Genomic DNA, 15,034 nt, shown 5'->3' with positions numbered 1-15,034 from the left:
GCCATTCAACCATTCACACCTTCCAGTGCCTGTGAGTTACATCAGCTCTAAGAGTTGTGGGAAGTTTGACTGGAAGAGAAGAAAAGACCACAGGGTACAGCCACGGGAAGGTGGCCTAGGTGTGAGGTTTTGCCAGAGAAGGTTCTGGGGGTAAAGGCACCTGGAAGGCGGAATCAGAGAGGGAAATGGGAGACAGAGGAGCAAACAGCCTCCTTCGTGGCTCTGCTGTGTTCGCATCAACTCCTCCTCTGCACACGCTGGTCACACAGAGACAAGCAGGCACACTCAGGGAAAATGGAAAACCCAGGAGCCCAAAGCGGTTCCCACTGCTCTTTCCAGGCCACAAGCTCTGTCGATTGGCACAGATGTCCCAGACTTCATCCAAATAGTGAAGAAATCATTCCAACATTAGTTGCTAGCTCCTTCTTTCCTCAAATGGCATATCCAAAAGGTTGACTTCTGACATCCTTGAGACTCAAAGTGTCACTCATCCCAACCAACCCTCTACTACCTCTGCCTGGCCCCCACCCAGGCAAGGCTGGGGGCCTCTTCCAGCAGGGGGTGCCCTGCAGTACCTCCTCTTTCTTGAGTCATTGAGAACCAGATTATCTTGTTCTGTCCTCCCTCAACCCAGAGGCTCTAGAAATACCTTGGGATCATCAGGAAGAAACATATCAAAGAGAGAGAACCCAACTCAGAGAAACATCCAGAAGGGAAAGAACCATGAGAGGGCCCTAACAAGCTCCCTTTGAACAAAGGAAGTGAGAAGATGCTACAGAGGACAAAACTGTCCCACTTCTGCTTGCTACTCTTCTACAGGAGCAAGGCCCACAGGGATGCTCCCTGGCTCAGCTGCCCAGCCTGGGAGAAGCAGCCCTCTATCCCCATACCCACTCACCCTTCATTTCACCCTTTCTACCCCCATGGTGTCTCTACCCCTTGCTCCTGCTATGAGGGCTCAATGTTGTTTAATAATAGGAAGGAATATAAACAGACAACTAGCAGGGTGAGCAAGAGAATGGAAGAAACACTGATGACTAGGGGACTTTAGGCCCTCAAATGGGGACTGAGGGAGGGGAATGCTCGGAATGGGAGTAACAACCCCATCTTCCAGCTTTTGACGTTGTCACCTCATTACAAGAGAAGCTTTCCTCTGTTCTTCCAGATTGTACTCCATGGCTTCCTTTCACTATGTCCCCACCTAGTTCCTGAGCCCTTCTCCTCCCAGTCCCTTCTCTGGAGATGGCAGATGTGTCCCTGTAGTCCCACTCCCAGTGAAAGCCCTTCACTTACTATACTAAGTGGGGGCTTCTTAGGTCCCTCAGCCTCTCTGTGGAGGCACCTCCCAGGATTCTCTGCCTCTGGCTGATACCAAAGAGGAGACAAAGGGTACAGATGAGATTCTTATTGAGGGGCAGGCAGCTGAATCTCCCTTGGGGAAGATGAGGAGGAGGCAGGAGGGCCAAGAGGGAACACGAGAAGGCCTGAAATATGGACCTTGGCTTAGCTAGGAAGGTGCTGCCATCCAAGGCACCATTTTTCTCTAAGATCCAGTTAGATTTCCACATCACAGGGGCGGGGGTGAGGGCATGCCCCTTCCTCAGGCCCCATCCTTCCCAGGAGCACAGTCTCTTGGAATTTAGTAGACGCACAGATCAGGAAACTTCATCTCGTAGACAGGGATGGAGTGGTTCTGAGGCTGACCGTAGGCTGCGGTGATGGTCCCCGATGGGCTCGGCGGGGGCCTGTTGGGGGCAGGAACGTATGGAGGAGAAAGGCATGAGGAAGGAATTGTGGAGTCCCACCCCTGTGCAATGAAACAGAGCAGCTGATTGGGGCCTCTCTTTCCATAGGGACTGCTCCACGGGCTCCCAAGGGTTCGAGTAGTTCTAGAATCTATAGTTCTAGGATCTATAGATTGAAGTCAAGCTTCACTGCAGGCCCTACACTGATATCGTTGCTTTAGAAAGGAAAGCAGCAGTCTGGGACACTAGGACTCCTGCTCTTCTTCTCTGAGCCTGTCTCTCTCTCCCTCTAATCTCTATTTACTTGTCTGGGGAGGGTCAGTGGCTGACTCCAGCCCTGGGGTTAGGGGGTAGGGGGCTAAAGGCAGGTATGAGAGGAAGACTTGGGAGGAGAAGCCCCAACCCTGGACCACAGAGGTTGGGGGTCCCCTGCCAGGGATGTCACTTACCGGATGGTAATTTCAAAGATCTGATTGAGCTTGCTCTGCAGCAGTGATGCCTAGACATAAAAAGAGGGAAGTGAGCTGGATGGGCTCCCCAGAACCTCTGTTGGCTGGCCCACAAGTCCACCTCTCTGGAGTGTGCACTGTAGGTGCAGGGCAGGTGCAGACTTAGGAGAGGACCCCGGTACGAGGTAGTTCCCTGCACTTATAGGTTGGACCCTGACTGTAGATTCAGATCAGGCAGAGCCACCCAGCAAAGGCCTGCTAGGAACAGGACAGAGGGCAGGGAGAGCAGGTAGGCCTTTGGCAGGCAGCTCCTTGAAGTGGGGCAACAGGGTCTGCTGGGCTAGAAGTCAGGGGACTCGGACCTAGTTCCAGGTGTCTGCTTAACTCACAGGGAGCAGCTTTGCAAAAATTTGTAGGTTACAGAAGATGATCTTCTGGATCCAACTAAGTCTATGAACACAGACAGTGAGATTGTGCATGTGTTCAGTGACTGGGCCTCAAATCCCAGCTCATGAAATGAGTAGCATCTACCAAGATGGGTTGACAGGATAATATAAGCCCAGGAAAATCTGTTTAATATGTGTGTGTGCGTGTGTGTGCACGTATATAAATATAGGAGTCCCTGTATGGTTGGTACAAATGGTGAATGTGCTTGGCTGCTAACCAAAAGCTTGGAGGTTTGAGTCTACCCAGAGGTGCCTTGGAAGAAAGGCCTGGCAATCTATTTCCAAAAATCAGCCACTGAAAACCCTATAGAGCACAGTTGTACTCTGACACACATGGAGTTGCCATCAGTCAGCATCAGCTTAATGGCAACTGGGTTAGTTACTTATATTTATATCAAATATAAAAATCCAAATTATGTAATTTGAATTATTTTATTCAATTATTTCTTTCAATAAAAATTGTACATGATTTAAATTTTTATTGAAAGAAAAGGTATAATAAAAAAATGAGTTATTTGCAGATTTTGAAGGTTTACAGTTACATTTCATTGTTATTAAGATTGACATTGTGCCTAACGAATCCAAGAAATGTTTCTGCTCCTCCCTTAAATCCAGACATGAGTCTTCATTTCTACTTGTCTGGCTGCCTCTCTTTCAAATCTCTTTTCCAAGGATCCCCCTGGTTGAAGACTGGCCCTGTGGCAAACATTGTCTGTCTTTCCTTTGTCCTGGGCCCTTCCCCTTCACTCATCAAGTGGGGATCATTAAGGGCACCTGCCTCATAGAGTCCTCATGACAATGAAACTAGTTAATATAAGATGCTGTGGCTCACAGTAAGTGCTATTTAAGTAAGGAGCCCTGGTGGCACAGTGGTTAAAGCGCTCAGCTGCTAAGCAAAAGGTTGGCAGTTCAAACCCACTAGCTGCTTTGCGGGAGAAAGATGTGGCGGTGTGCTTCTGTGAAGATAACAGATTATTATATGTCTGAGTCTTTTGGATTGTGGGGGAGCAATGCTGTGCCAAGGCTTTGGGGCAGACCCTGGTGCGGCAACAACAGAGCTCTATGTTTGAAACCTAAGCTTTAATTCTCAAGGACAAAAGTTACCAAGATCTAGAAACTCAGTCCTGCCTTGGACCCAAATCTGGTCCCTGAGGTCTTGTCCCTGCTGTGCCTCACTTACCCGGGCCCCACAGTGTGCTGCAATCTCCTCAAAGGGGGCCTTCTGGAACTTCTCCACCACCTGTCGCCGCCGTTCTCGCTCCTGCTCCTCAACGGCCACGCTGTCCACTGCAGCACATAGAGTGGGTTAGCCCTTAGGTCCTGCCTTCTGCTGACCAGTAGGAGATGGTGGCATGGAAGGCTGTGGGGCCCTCCTTCAGCCCAGGAAGGGCCTTTTCTTGACACTCTTCAAGGGCTTGATCCTCTTGCTCATGTAAGAGTTAGAGAACTAGTTATGTGGACCCCTAAGCTGGGCTTTTAAAGCCTCAAGTAACTGCATTGCCACAAAGACTCTTAAACGGAAGTTCATGGAACAGCTGGTCCTGGGAGTATCCAGGGATAATTTGACATCCAATTCCATCAACAATGGCAAAGCTGGATAGACTATCAAAGGTAACACATGAACTCCTATGGCAGCACAGTGTGGGGACATTTAGTTTTAGGGTTCTACACGTTTCACTTGGTATGCTAAACGAGTTAGCAAAAAAAAAAGTCAAATATGTTCATCACACTCTGTTTAAGAAGGCAGAGAAATAGTATTATCAATGACAACTAAAATAAAAAAATTTTGGCATATAAAGGCATAATTTATCAGTTATCAGAAATAGTCTCTTACTTGGAATACACCATTGTCCAATAATTCTGACCATAAAATAGTCGAAATATTTATAGAAAATTGCTTTTGACCTATCTGACTAGCTGTAACTCTTCATTGATTATTTTTAAAGGCAGCTGTCATGGTAGAGAAACGATTGTCTGATAGAGGATACACAGGGCAACTTATTGACACCATTTGGAGAATGTAGACTTCTCATGGTTGCTTTGGTAGTTGTGATGAGTTTAGATGAAGCTACCAACTTATCCCTCACATCCGTGCTGCATCACACTCAGGAGGTCAGCAGATCAGGATACATATACCCATGAGCACTTCCTAAGAGGCAGCTCCCCCTACCCCCCAGCAGAAGTCCCTCCAGGCTCCAACTTACCAATAGCCTTCTTGAGAGTCTCATAGGTGATCTCCTCGGCAGGTACTCGCTGAGGGAGAGGGGACAGAAATGCTCAGAAAGGTGGAGGAAGGGAATGAGCAGCCTTGGCTTCATCTGGCAGCCCCTTTATTTCTCAAGAGAATGTCCTCAATGGGGACACTGTCAGAAACTCCCTCAGGACAACCACATTCTTAGCAGGGTTTCTGGAAGCTCCCTACGCAGGCATAGAACCATCAATTTAAGGAGAACAAATGAGATGGGGGTGGAGGAGCCAATTCCTCATCAGATGCAGACTCAGAAATGAGTCTCAAGTCTCATCTACATAAACCCACTGCCACTCCTCCTCCCTCAAGCTTGTCCCATCAGGCCCCGTGGGAGGAAAACACTGTGTAATTAAAATAAACCTTCAGAGAATGTAACAGAAAATGTTGGAAGTGGAGGCAGTTGGCAAATATTCACATAAATTTTAAGAACTGAATATTTTTGAAGACTTATGATATTAAATTACCTACTGATGTGATTTAAGTTTTTAATAAAGGTCAGAAATGGAAGATTAAAATCGACGTGCTCTCCACTGCTGAGGTTGGTCTGAGGACCTGGGTTATAGGACCTCAGTCCTCTGCAAAGTCTATAAACGGAGGTGGAAATGATATAACTCAAACAAAGCAATTCCATGGATGACTGGACTTCAGTCAGACGCTGAAAAGAGTTTGGACTACATTCCAGCAATTCTCCATGAGCCTGTGAGCTCCTGGAGGCAAGACCAGGATTTGCTCCATGTTCTCAATCACTGAAACATAATATTCAGTGAAAGATGCAGATACAGAAGAGAATGATTCACTTATATAAAGTTCAAGAAGTGATATATGTCAGGATAGTGGCTTCTTTTACAGATGGGGCTCCTCCTGGGTGATGACAGTGTTCTATTCCCAGACCTGGGTGTGACTGCTTGGGTATGTTCACTTTGTGAAGATTCATTGGGTTTGACTTGTGTACCTGTTTGGTATTCAGTAAATGTTTTGAGAGGGAAAGGACAAAGTTGTAGGTATGGGATAAAATCATTCAACACATAATTAAGTGTGCACGGGTTATGTGTGGGACTCTAGGCTAGTCACTCAGTAGAAATGGCAAACTTTGTTAGCAGGGGAATTACATGCAAGACAGAGCTGTGCTGAGATAAATAAAATTCACTCTAAGGGTTCACCCTGCACATCTGTCATGGATTGAATCATGTCCCCCCAAAAATGTGTGTGTCAATTTGGCTGGGCCATGATTCCTGGTATTGTGTGATTTTCTTATATATTGTAAATCCTGCCCCTATGATGTTAATGAGGGAGGATGGATGACAGTTGCGTTAGTAAGGCAGGACTCAATCTACAAGATTGGATTGTGTCCTGAGGCAATCTCTTGAGATAAAAGAGAGAAGTGAGCAGAGAGACAGGGGGACCTCACACCATCAAGAAAGCAGTGCCAGGAGCAGAGCGTGTCCTTTGGACCTGGGGTCCCTGCGCGGAGAAGCTCCTAGTCCAGGGGAACACTGATGAGAAGAAGACCAATGAAGAGAGAAAGGCTTTCCCTGGAGCTAATGCCCTGAATTTGGACTTTTAGCCTACTTTACTGTGAGGAAATAAACTTCTCTTTGTTAAAGCCACCACTTGTGGTATTTCTGTTGTAGAGCACTAGGTGACTAAGACAACATCCATCCACCTGTCTACTGTCAGAGTACCTGCCAATGTCAGATATTCACACGCTAGGTACTCAGGAGTTGTGTGGTGGCGATGGTCCAGAAAAAGAAAGAACACCACAGCCTTGGTTAGGTGGAGGGAATGGAACATGAGCTTGGCATTGAAGAACAGGGGGACTCAGTCTCAAAGTAGAGAGGAAGGGTGATTCAAACATGTGATTCTGTATTAGCAAAGATGTGATAATGGAAATGGGCAGAGCATGGGGAAGGTTGTGAGGAGACCAGTCAGAGTGGGAGAGCAGATGCCTGACAGAGAGGAGGGTCTAAGCAGACCATTGAAGAGGGGAAGGAACCTGTATTTGTTGACCCGGGAGGCTGGTTTACTCCTCATTTCCTGAGATTCTCTTAATTCTTAGGAAAGGAGAATTAGCATCACTGGGGAAGAGGGCGGCCAACTAAACAGCCCTGAGGCCCCAGCATATTTGAGGTTCACAGCCTTTTAGAGATGGAAGGGCCTTGGAGGACACTCCATTCAACCTCCTCTTTTTACTTCCCAAATCTTCCTTACTTCCATGGGAAGGTTCCAGACAAGCTTTGAACAGCCCTGGACTGGAGGTCTGTCCCAATAAAAGAAGAACTGTTAAAGTGGCTGAGGGCATGGTTAGAGGGAGGCTTGTTCCTGACTTTTCCTTGCTCCCATCACACCAGGGGGAAGGCTCAGTGCCGAGGCTGCCCTTCACCACTAAACCAGCCTACTGGACACAGAAACCTCGAAACACAAAACCGTCGGTGCCCCGCACCAGGGGACAACTTAGGTATTCCTGCCCCAATCTACCCAGATGTGCATCCTTCTCACTTCTTGTTGAGGCTCCCCGCACCTCCGTCAATTCTGTTAACTGGAGCAGTAACCATTATTTTTAAAAAAAGTGTAAAATATCTTGTTGCTTTAACTGCCTCATGACCCTTTTCTCCTTTCTCCCACCTCCTCTCCTGTTTCTTTCTCATTTGGGGTGAGGCGGGGTGGGGCAGCTTAGTATTTCCACTGTGATCCCTCATTCTCCCTTACTCATGGGTACATCTGCTTTATTTTCTGAGGTAGAAGAAATGAGATAATAGCAGGGGAGACAGACATGTTAATGTGAACAGAAGTTAGACATTCATAGCCCTCAAGAGAGGACAGAAGGGAGATCTTTAAGGCACTGCTGTGGCTTTCTCTAAAATAAATAAACAAATATCCCTATTGATCCATCTGGAAAAAACATCATGAGAGCTATTCTCACCCTTACTCTCCTATTAAACCTTCCAATTTCCCACATGGAGTATGTCTGCTTCCATTGCTGAATAGAGAGTGGCTACCAGCAAACCTTCCCAAAGTGATTTTTATGACATCCTCGTGAGGGTGGAAGCACATTTCCAGATGGAAAAGTCTATGATACGTATGACGTGAGTCAGTGAGAAAACAGGCTTTACTTGAGACAGTTGCTCTTCACACAACCTTAGACGCTTCGTGCAGCTAAGGAGCCCTGAGCACCGAGTATCTGACTGCACAGGAGGTGGGAGCTGGTCCCCCGCTGGGGAATCTGGCTTCACCAGGACAGAGTGTAAAGAATAGGAGACTCACCTCCTCTTTCTCTGGGCTGTTCCTTGATTCCACCTCCACCTGCAGGGAAATGGTCTCTCCAATGCTCTTCCTCTTGGATAAACGATCTTCATCTGGAAAAGAAGAATCCCAGACCCTAGAGTTTCCGGGTCTTGGGGAGCCAAGACGGCGAGCCTCCACTCTCATCTCCCATCCTCCACCTCTGCCTGGCCCGCAGCTGTTAGGGCTCCTGCACACTAGGCTACACCTGGGGCCTCTAGTATACTCTGGGCCATCTCTGTCTAGCTAGGGTGGCCAGTGTTGCTCTTTAGGGTGAAGATTTTTAAGTCACTGATAAGCGCAAAGAAGCTGCTTATGACCAGATAGCATACCTCAACTTGTGGGGAGTGTCACTTGCTAGTAGCATCAGCAGCTGCCAGTCATGGAGCATTTACTAAGTGCTTTTGCCTTCATTATGTCATACACCCCTCACATCAACCCTCTAAGGCAGGTACTATCGCTGTCCCTCTATTACAGTCAAGGGAACTGAAATTCAGAGATGCTGAGGGACTTGTCTAAGACTATTAGGGCAGTTAGTTGCAGAGGGAGTCCCTGGGTGGTACAAATGGTTAATGTTGTTAACAGAAAGGTTAGAGGTTCAAGTTCACCCAGAGGTATTCTGGAAAAAAGGCCTGGCGATCTAGTTCGGAAACATTAGCCATTGAAAACCCTATGGAGCACAGTTCTACTCTGATACACATGGGGTTGCCATGAGTTGGAAGAGACTCCTTGGCAACTAGTATAAATTGCAGAAAGGTTTCAAGCTGGGTGTCTGATTCCATAGCCCATGGATGCTCTTTCCACAGCAATGGGGCCTCTCCCATCCAAGGCCAGGCTATCTCATGGACCAGTTACCTCCAAGGATCCTGAACTGAGGACCAGAGGAAGGGAAATCAAGAGGATCTCACCATGGATTTCCACTGTGTTTTCAGCTCCTGTGTGACATCCAAGGTGCCATGGAAGACCATGGAAGGGCCCACAAGTTCCTTCCACTCAGGCCCTTACCCTGCCAAGAAAAGGCACAGGCAGGGTTGGCAGTCCCTGCACGGCCCCTACCTGTCAGCTGAGGAATGTAGGGCATGCAGAGCCTGTCTGAATTGTAGCCACTACCCCCCAGGACTTCGCTGATCTTGCTCTGGCGGAAGAGGAACTCCGTCACCACTCCATCAAGGTTTTGAGACAGCCTGGATGACAAAGGAGGGGAGAGGCAAGTGAGAAGCGTGGGCAACAGGAACAACTTCCTGGTAACTTCCTTATTACAAAAGGGACATGTTCATTATACAAAATGACGGAGAAGCAAAAGAAAAACAAAATCACTCACAGCCTCAGCTTCCGGACATAACCACGATTTGCATGTTTGTGCAGAGCCCTTCAGTCCCTACATTTATGCAGACACTCCCCCCGATTCCTGCTCTGTGTTCTGTTTTAGTCATCTAATATGTAGAGAATATTCTCTCATGTGCAGTATTCTCCCAGATGGGCTCTCAGCGATTTATTGTATGACTGGGCCATACATAATTTATATAGCCTATCCCATGTTGTTGGGCATTTTGTTTCTTCAGAATATCTGTTCTTGAGTTCCTCTGATGCTGAAGTGATTATCAGCCCACAGACGGTAGTCTGAGAATGCCGCTTGGATTTCAGGCAGTGACTTGGCAGGCACAATTCCCCCGGATGCATTTCCTACGGGTTTGGCCAAAGCTACCCAGAGGATGCATCACGCTCTCTGCGTCCGACACACCACAGGGTGCAGCACCATGAGCAAGGAGTGGATTACAGGAACGTCTGGGGGTTGAACTTCACCCAGGACTTCTGGGCCATGGGCAGGGTCCACTTTCCTTCTTCTTTTAAATAATTTTTTGTGTTTATTTGTTGTTGTTGAGCATATACACAGCAAAACATACACCAATTCAGCAATTTCTACATGTACAATTCAGTGGCATTGATTATATTCTTCAAGTTGTACAACCATTCTCATCCTCCTTTTCTCAATCATTCCTCCACCATTAACATAAACTCACTGCTGACAAGGTCCACTCTCTGCCCTTGATTCCACAGAGGCCTGAGCCTCACTCAGGTGTCTGGGTGACCTCTCCCGGCCTCAGCCTTCCACCTCCTTACCCAGTTGCCTGGGGTCTCCTTGACCAGGTCCCAGGTGTGAGCCTCACCTGGGCCTCTCCACAAACACATCCTCAGGGAGCATGTATGGGGCCTCCTTCTTCCGTGCTTCGATTACCTGGAGTTTGGAGGAATCGAATGAGAGGACCTGGGTCCGGCAAGAAGGTGGAGCTTAGAATGGGCCGATGAAAGAGCCCCCCGCCCCTAGTCTCAGCATTCACCCCCTTCCACAACCTGCTTGGCAGAGGACACATAGCTGGGCTTTTTGACTGAGAAATTCAGGTGAACATGACCCCAGAGCAGCCCAAAAAGCCCCTGTGGCCTGCTCAAGCCTTTGCCCTCCACAATGCGTGTGCGTACGTGTCCTCAAACGGGCCCTTCATTCCTGAGAAACTGCAGTTCCTGGCTCCTATGCTTTCTATGTAAACATGTAACAAGGGAATGCAGATGGTACCGTTTCCCAGACAATGCATCGCAATACCCAGGTGCACTGCAGAAACACCCCAGGCAACAGTGACAGCTGGAGTTTTCCTCAGTTATCTTTCGCAAATTTTAGCAAAAGACCAAAGTCACTAAGAGTGCGGAATGGGAGGACAGCTGGCCTGCTAGTATGAGCAGGGGTGGGTCGGCAGCGACACCACTATTTTAAACGAGGAGGATGCCAAGATTGCTTTTCTCGCAGTCTCCTATCAGGCAGAGGCTGGGAAGGCCCGGCCTCCCTTGGGGTGGTCTCTGATGCAGGGATACAGCCCCCCAACCCAAAGCCAGCCCAGGCCAGCTAAGACCCAGGGATTTTTGTTTTGTTTTGCTGGTGTATTTTAAAGTTCATCCTAGACATCATATCATTTCACCTGTAGATACTTCAGCAGTGGCATCACTAGGGGGGTGACACCAAAATGACCCCAGGATCCGCGGCAGTGGCAGTGGGTGTGCCGGTGCTGCTGGGGGAGGGGCCGCAAGGCAGTGGTGTCACTGTGGGGGGTGATACCCATCACCCACGTCACCTGCTAATCAGGGTGCGGGTGGCCTGGCCGCAGCACCCACCATTGGGTGGAGAGAAGGGTCTCTACCTTGGCTAATGGGAGTGGGAGGAGCTGCGGGGAGCCCCGAGGGGCGGGGCTGGGAAGGATGGGGGTGCTCCACCCACCAGGGGGGTTCCCACTGGCCAGCCCTGCCCACCTCAGGGGGGGCAAGTATGACACCGAGTTACCGCACTGGGTGACACCAACCCTAGTGATGCTACTACAGTATGTTTTAAAAGATCTCTCTGAGACAACTGACATTTGATTATGGACTGGGTATTAGATAATACCAAGGATTTATTGATAATTTAATTAGGAATGTCACTAGCATAGCGATCATGTAGGAAAGTGCCCGTATGTTTTTAGATATGCACACTGAAGTATGTAGGGGTGAAGCAACATGACAGCTGGGATTTGTTTTTAAATATTTCAGCAAAGGAAAAGAAAAAGAAGAGGGAAGAGATGAAGCGAATGTGAGGAAATCTTGGTAACTTTTTAATCTGGATGATAGATATATGGGCATTGATTGTTCTACTCACACTACTTTTGTGATGCTTGAAAATTTTTATAGCAAAATCTTTTTTTGAAGTAGCTTTAGTCCCACATGATCTGAGGGTGTGTGTGTCTGTGCTTCCGTGAGTAGGGGAGGGGTAGAGGGGTAGGAAGTAGGGGGGGCAGGTAGCAGGTTTGGAAGGGGTATAGGTTACTCTTGGTGCCTGACTCCACCTGCTATGCCATGTCACGATCTATGGGGGAGTCCCACTCACAAGAGGAACAGGAAATGCTGCCTCCAGTAACTTCTCACTATGATTACTTCCTTCAAACCCTTCTTCGATGACTAAGACTAAGCACAGGGCTAATGCAGTTCAGGGAAAGTTGAGCTGCGAAATCCCGAGTTGAGGGCATGAGGAAAACATGAGCCGATGGCACTAACCTCACGGATGTGCTGGCAGAAGGCAGGCACTGTTGTGAGCTGGCTGATGAGGTTCAGGTATGCTGCACCCAGAGCGTAGAGGGCACAGCGGTTGTACACTGGCAAGTTCTCTTCATTGACCTGGGCCACGTCCTGTGGCAACAGAGGGACCTCCAGAGTTTTCAACTGACAAACTCTACCGGTGCCTCACCCTCCACCAGCCTCTCATCACCCTTCTTTAGAGATGGCTCACTTTTCTAGACTCAGCCTTCCTCAGCATTTGCCCTGTAACTTCCCAGGAGGTAGGTGTCATCCCCATTAAAGCTAAAGTGAATGGTCCCTAGAACAACCCATGAGTGGGGAGGCTCTTAAATACTTTATGAATATAATGGCAATGGAATCCACGGGTGGTGTAAATGGTTAATTCGCTCAGCTGCTAACCAAAAGGTTAGAGGTTTAAGTCTGTCCAAAACTGCCTCGGAAGAAAGGCAGGTGATCTACTTCTGAAACACCAACCATTGAAAACCCTATGGAGCACAGTTCTACTCTAACACACATGGGGTTGCTGTGAGCTGGAATTGACTTGACGGCAACTGTTGTTTTTATAGTGACAATGACTTCGATTCCTCATTTTTGCAGTTCTGGCTTTAGTGACATTTACTGTCCAAACCCTTATCATTAATCCCACCAGTAGAATGTTTTCTCCTCTCTAAAGACCAGCGCAGACTCTTGGAGGTCTGAGTTGGCTGGCTAAACTGGGTTCATATGTTAGGTTGAGAAAGTTGTGGAAGTTGCCAGGAAATTGAGACATGAAAGATCCTCAAATTCTAGCTCTCAAGGGTGGACAGAATTTAGAAAATTGTAGCAGCTGGGTTGGCAGGATTGGGAACTGTCAATCAGGTGGCTAAGGACTCTCGTCACTGAATTCCCAGGCTTGCCACAATTCAGGAATATGATACTTGCTTAGCTTCAGGGCCCTGAAGACCCTGATCATTGAGGTCTGAAGGACCCATCCCAGCTCCTGCATCCCAGGGAGTACGCTTCCACTGAAGCAAACCCAGGAAGTCTATAGTCCCTTCTAGTGCCATCCTGGCTGTCTTAGAATCACATAGGGCTTGTTAAGTAAACAGGTCCCTGACTTGGAGACTCTAACTTGAAAGCTCTGGGACAGAATTGGGAGTATGTATTTTTAACAAGTGCTCAAGGTAATTCTGAAGCAGAGCCCGGTTTGGGAACCAGAGGGTCTCCAGACAAATAAGTTTGCTTTGGGATCACTCAGGGCTTAATAGCAGCCTCTGGGGAATCCTTGGGGTCTCACTCAGTCCCCGAGAGACCCCTAGAATACTAGGGGCTGAAGTGTGTTTTTGAATGGCCCTGTTCCTCTGGGTCTCCTTTAATCTGAGGATGGGCCGAGGCCATGGATGAAGCATTCATCGGTGGTTTCCCACACAGGACCATGGTTTCGGGTCTCCATCACAGAGGAAGGGCCAACCAAAAGTGCAATAATGCTGGGCTCTAAAACAACCTGTAAACAGTTGTTACTCTGTACTCTCATTAGTGCTTGGCCAAAACAGGCCTCTTCCCCCTGGTCCCGATCCCTGTGTCCTGCTCACACCGAGACCCACCTGAACAGCCAGCACCAGGCGAATGAGGTCCACCACTACCTCCTCGTTGGCCAGTTCAATGCTGATGAGTGCCAGCAAGCTGTAGAGGGCCTTGTAGTGCTTCTGCATGTTTGTCTCTTCCTTACAGCTCAGGTAGATGTGTCTGTAGAGCTGCTGGGAGTGCTGTGGGTAGGGACAGAGGCCAGGCCAGGCCATGTGGGGGGTGGGAACAGGCGGAACAAGTACCAGGGGGAGGAAGGCCAATCTGAATGGAGGTGTGTGCCTGTCTTCACTCTCAGGGAGTAGGCGCCTTACAAGGCAGGCTCCAATGGAAGGGAGCACATGCTGTGTGCGAGTTTGGGGGAGGAGGGCTCCGAATGAAACCAGCAACAAAAGCTGCTGCACAAATCCAGTTTCAGGAGAAGAATTCAGTCTATGGCCCTGGACTGGCTCACCAGGGGTATTCCTCACCAGCCTCCATGATGAGCATTGCCCTTGGCTTCACCCTCTGAGGGGTCCATTGGTCACCCTGACTAAGCACGTGTGAAGGGGAGGAGGCAGGCCTTGTGGTCGGCAGTGACTTGGGGGCTGGCAGGTCGGGGTCCGCAGGGTCGGGCCTGCCCAGTGTTCACTGTATCCAAGGCCACACTCACTTACCTTCTTCATGAAGACCGTGTCCTGTCGGGAGCACTTGTCCACCTTCAGCTTCAGGACAGAGATGTCGCTCAAGGTACTGGGAGGGGATGCGAGGGGCCACCTTAACCCTTGTGTGAGGTCAGCCCTCACACGGTGTCATTGGGCTTTTTACTCAACACTGTTAGTTTGTGCCAAAGCCCCTCACCGCTTTAGTTCCCTCCTAGTGCTTCTGTTTCTTAGCTCAGTCTCCATTTTTTCCCAAGTTCTCAAGTTCCTGTCCCTTTCTGTTAAATCTTGATCCTGATTATTCACTTCGTCATCATATTCCCCCAAATTCCCTTAGTGCCCACTGATAGCCCCACATTTCCTTCTTCCCTCTTCACCTGAAAACTCACTCTAGGATCTGTTTTCATCTCCCAAATCTCCAGTCCACCACTATGGTGGTTAATTTTATGTGTCAACTAGGCTAGGCTATGGTTCCCAGCTGTTTGGCCAAACACTAGTCTAGTTGCTGTTCCATAATATAATGTAATGTAATTACCTCCCATAATGTAATCCAGTGAAATGTAATCAG

General features: G+C 48.5%; 1 protein-coding gene across 1 annotated transcript in view; it reads right to left on the bottom strand.

The window, feature by feature from the left end:
* Window positions 1–893: 893 nt before the first annotated feature.
* Window positions 894–15,034, bottom strand: part of EFR3B (EFR3 homolog B) — a 116,429-nt gene continuing 102,288 nt past the window's right edge. The window contains exons 14-23 of the mRNA XM_004377570.2: window positions 14,482–14,557; window positions 13,846–14,007; window positions 12,242–12,373; window positions 10,336–10,403; window positions 9,224–9,351; window positions 8,150–8,241; window positions 4,845–4,893; window positions 3,821–3,927; window positions 2,195–2,244; window positions 894–1,745 (exon numbers count right to left, since the gene is read on the bottom strand). Of these exons, the coding sequence (XP_004377627.1) occupies window positions 1,640–1,745; window positions 2,195–2,244; window positions 3,821–3,927; window positions 4,845–4,893; window positions 8,150–8,241; window positions 9,224–9,351; window positions 10,336–10,403; window positions 12,242–12,373; window positions 13,846–14,007; window positions 14,482–14,557 (970 nt within the window). The 3' untranslated portion in view covers window positions 894–1,639. The remainder of the gene's footprint in view (window positions 1,746–2,194; window positions 2,245–3,820; window positions 3,928–4,844; window positions 4,894–8,149; window positions 8,242–9,223; window positions 9,352–10,335; window positions 10,404–12,241; window positions 12,374–13,845; window positions 14,008–14,481; window positions 14,558–15,034) is intronic.

Source organism: Trichechus manatus, unplaced genomic scaffold (assembly GCF_000243295.1).
Source record: "Trichechus manatus latirostris isolate Lorelei unplaced genomic scaffold, TriManLat1.0 scaffold00052, whole genome shotgun sequence".
NCBI classification, from domain to species: Eukaryota; Metazoa; Chordata; class Mammalia; order Sirenia; family Trichechidae; genus Trichechus; species Trichechus manatus.
This window is presented reverse-complemented; position numbering and strand designations above follow the sequence as displayed.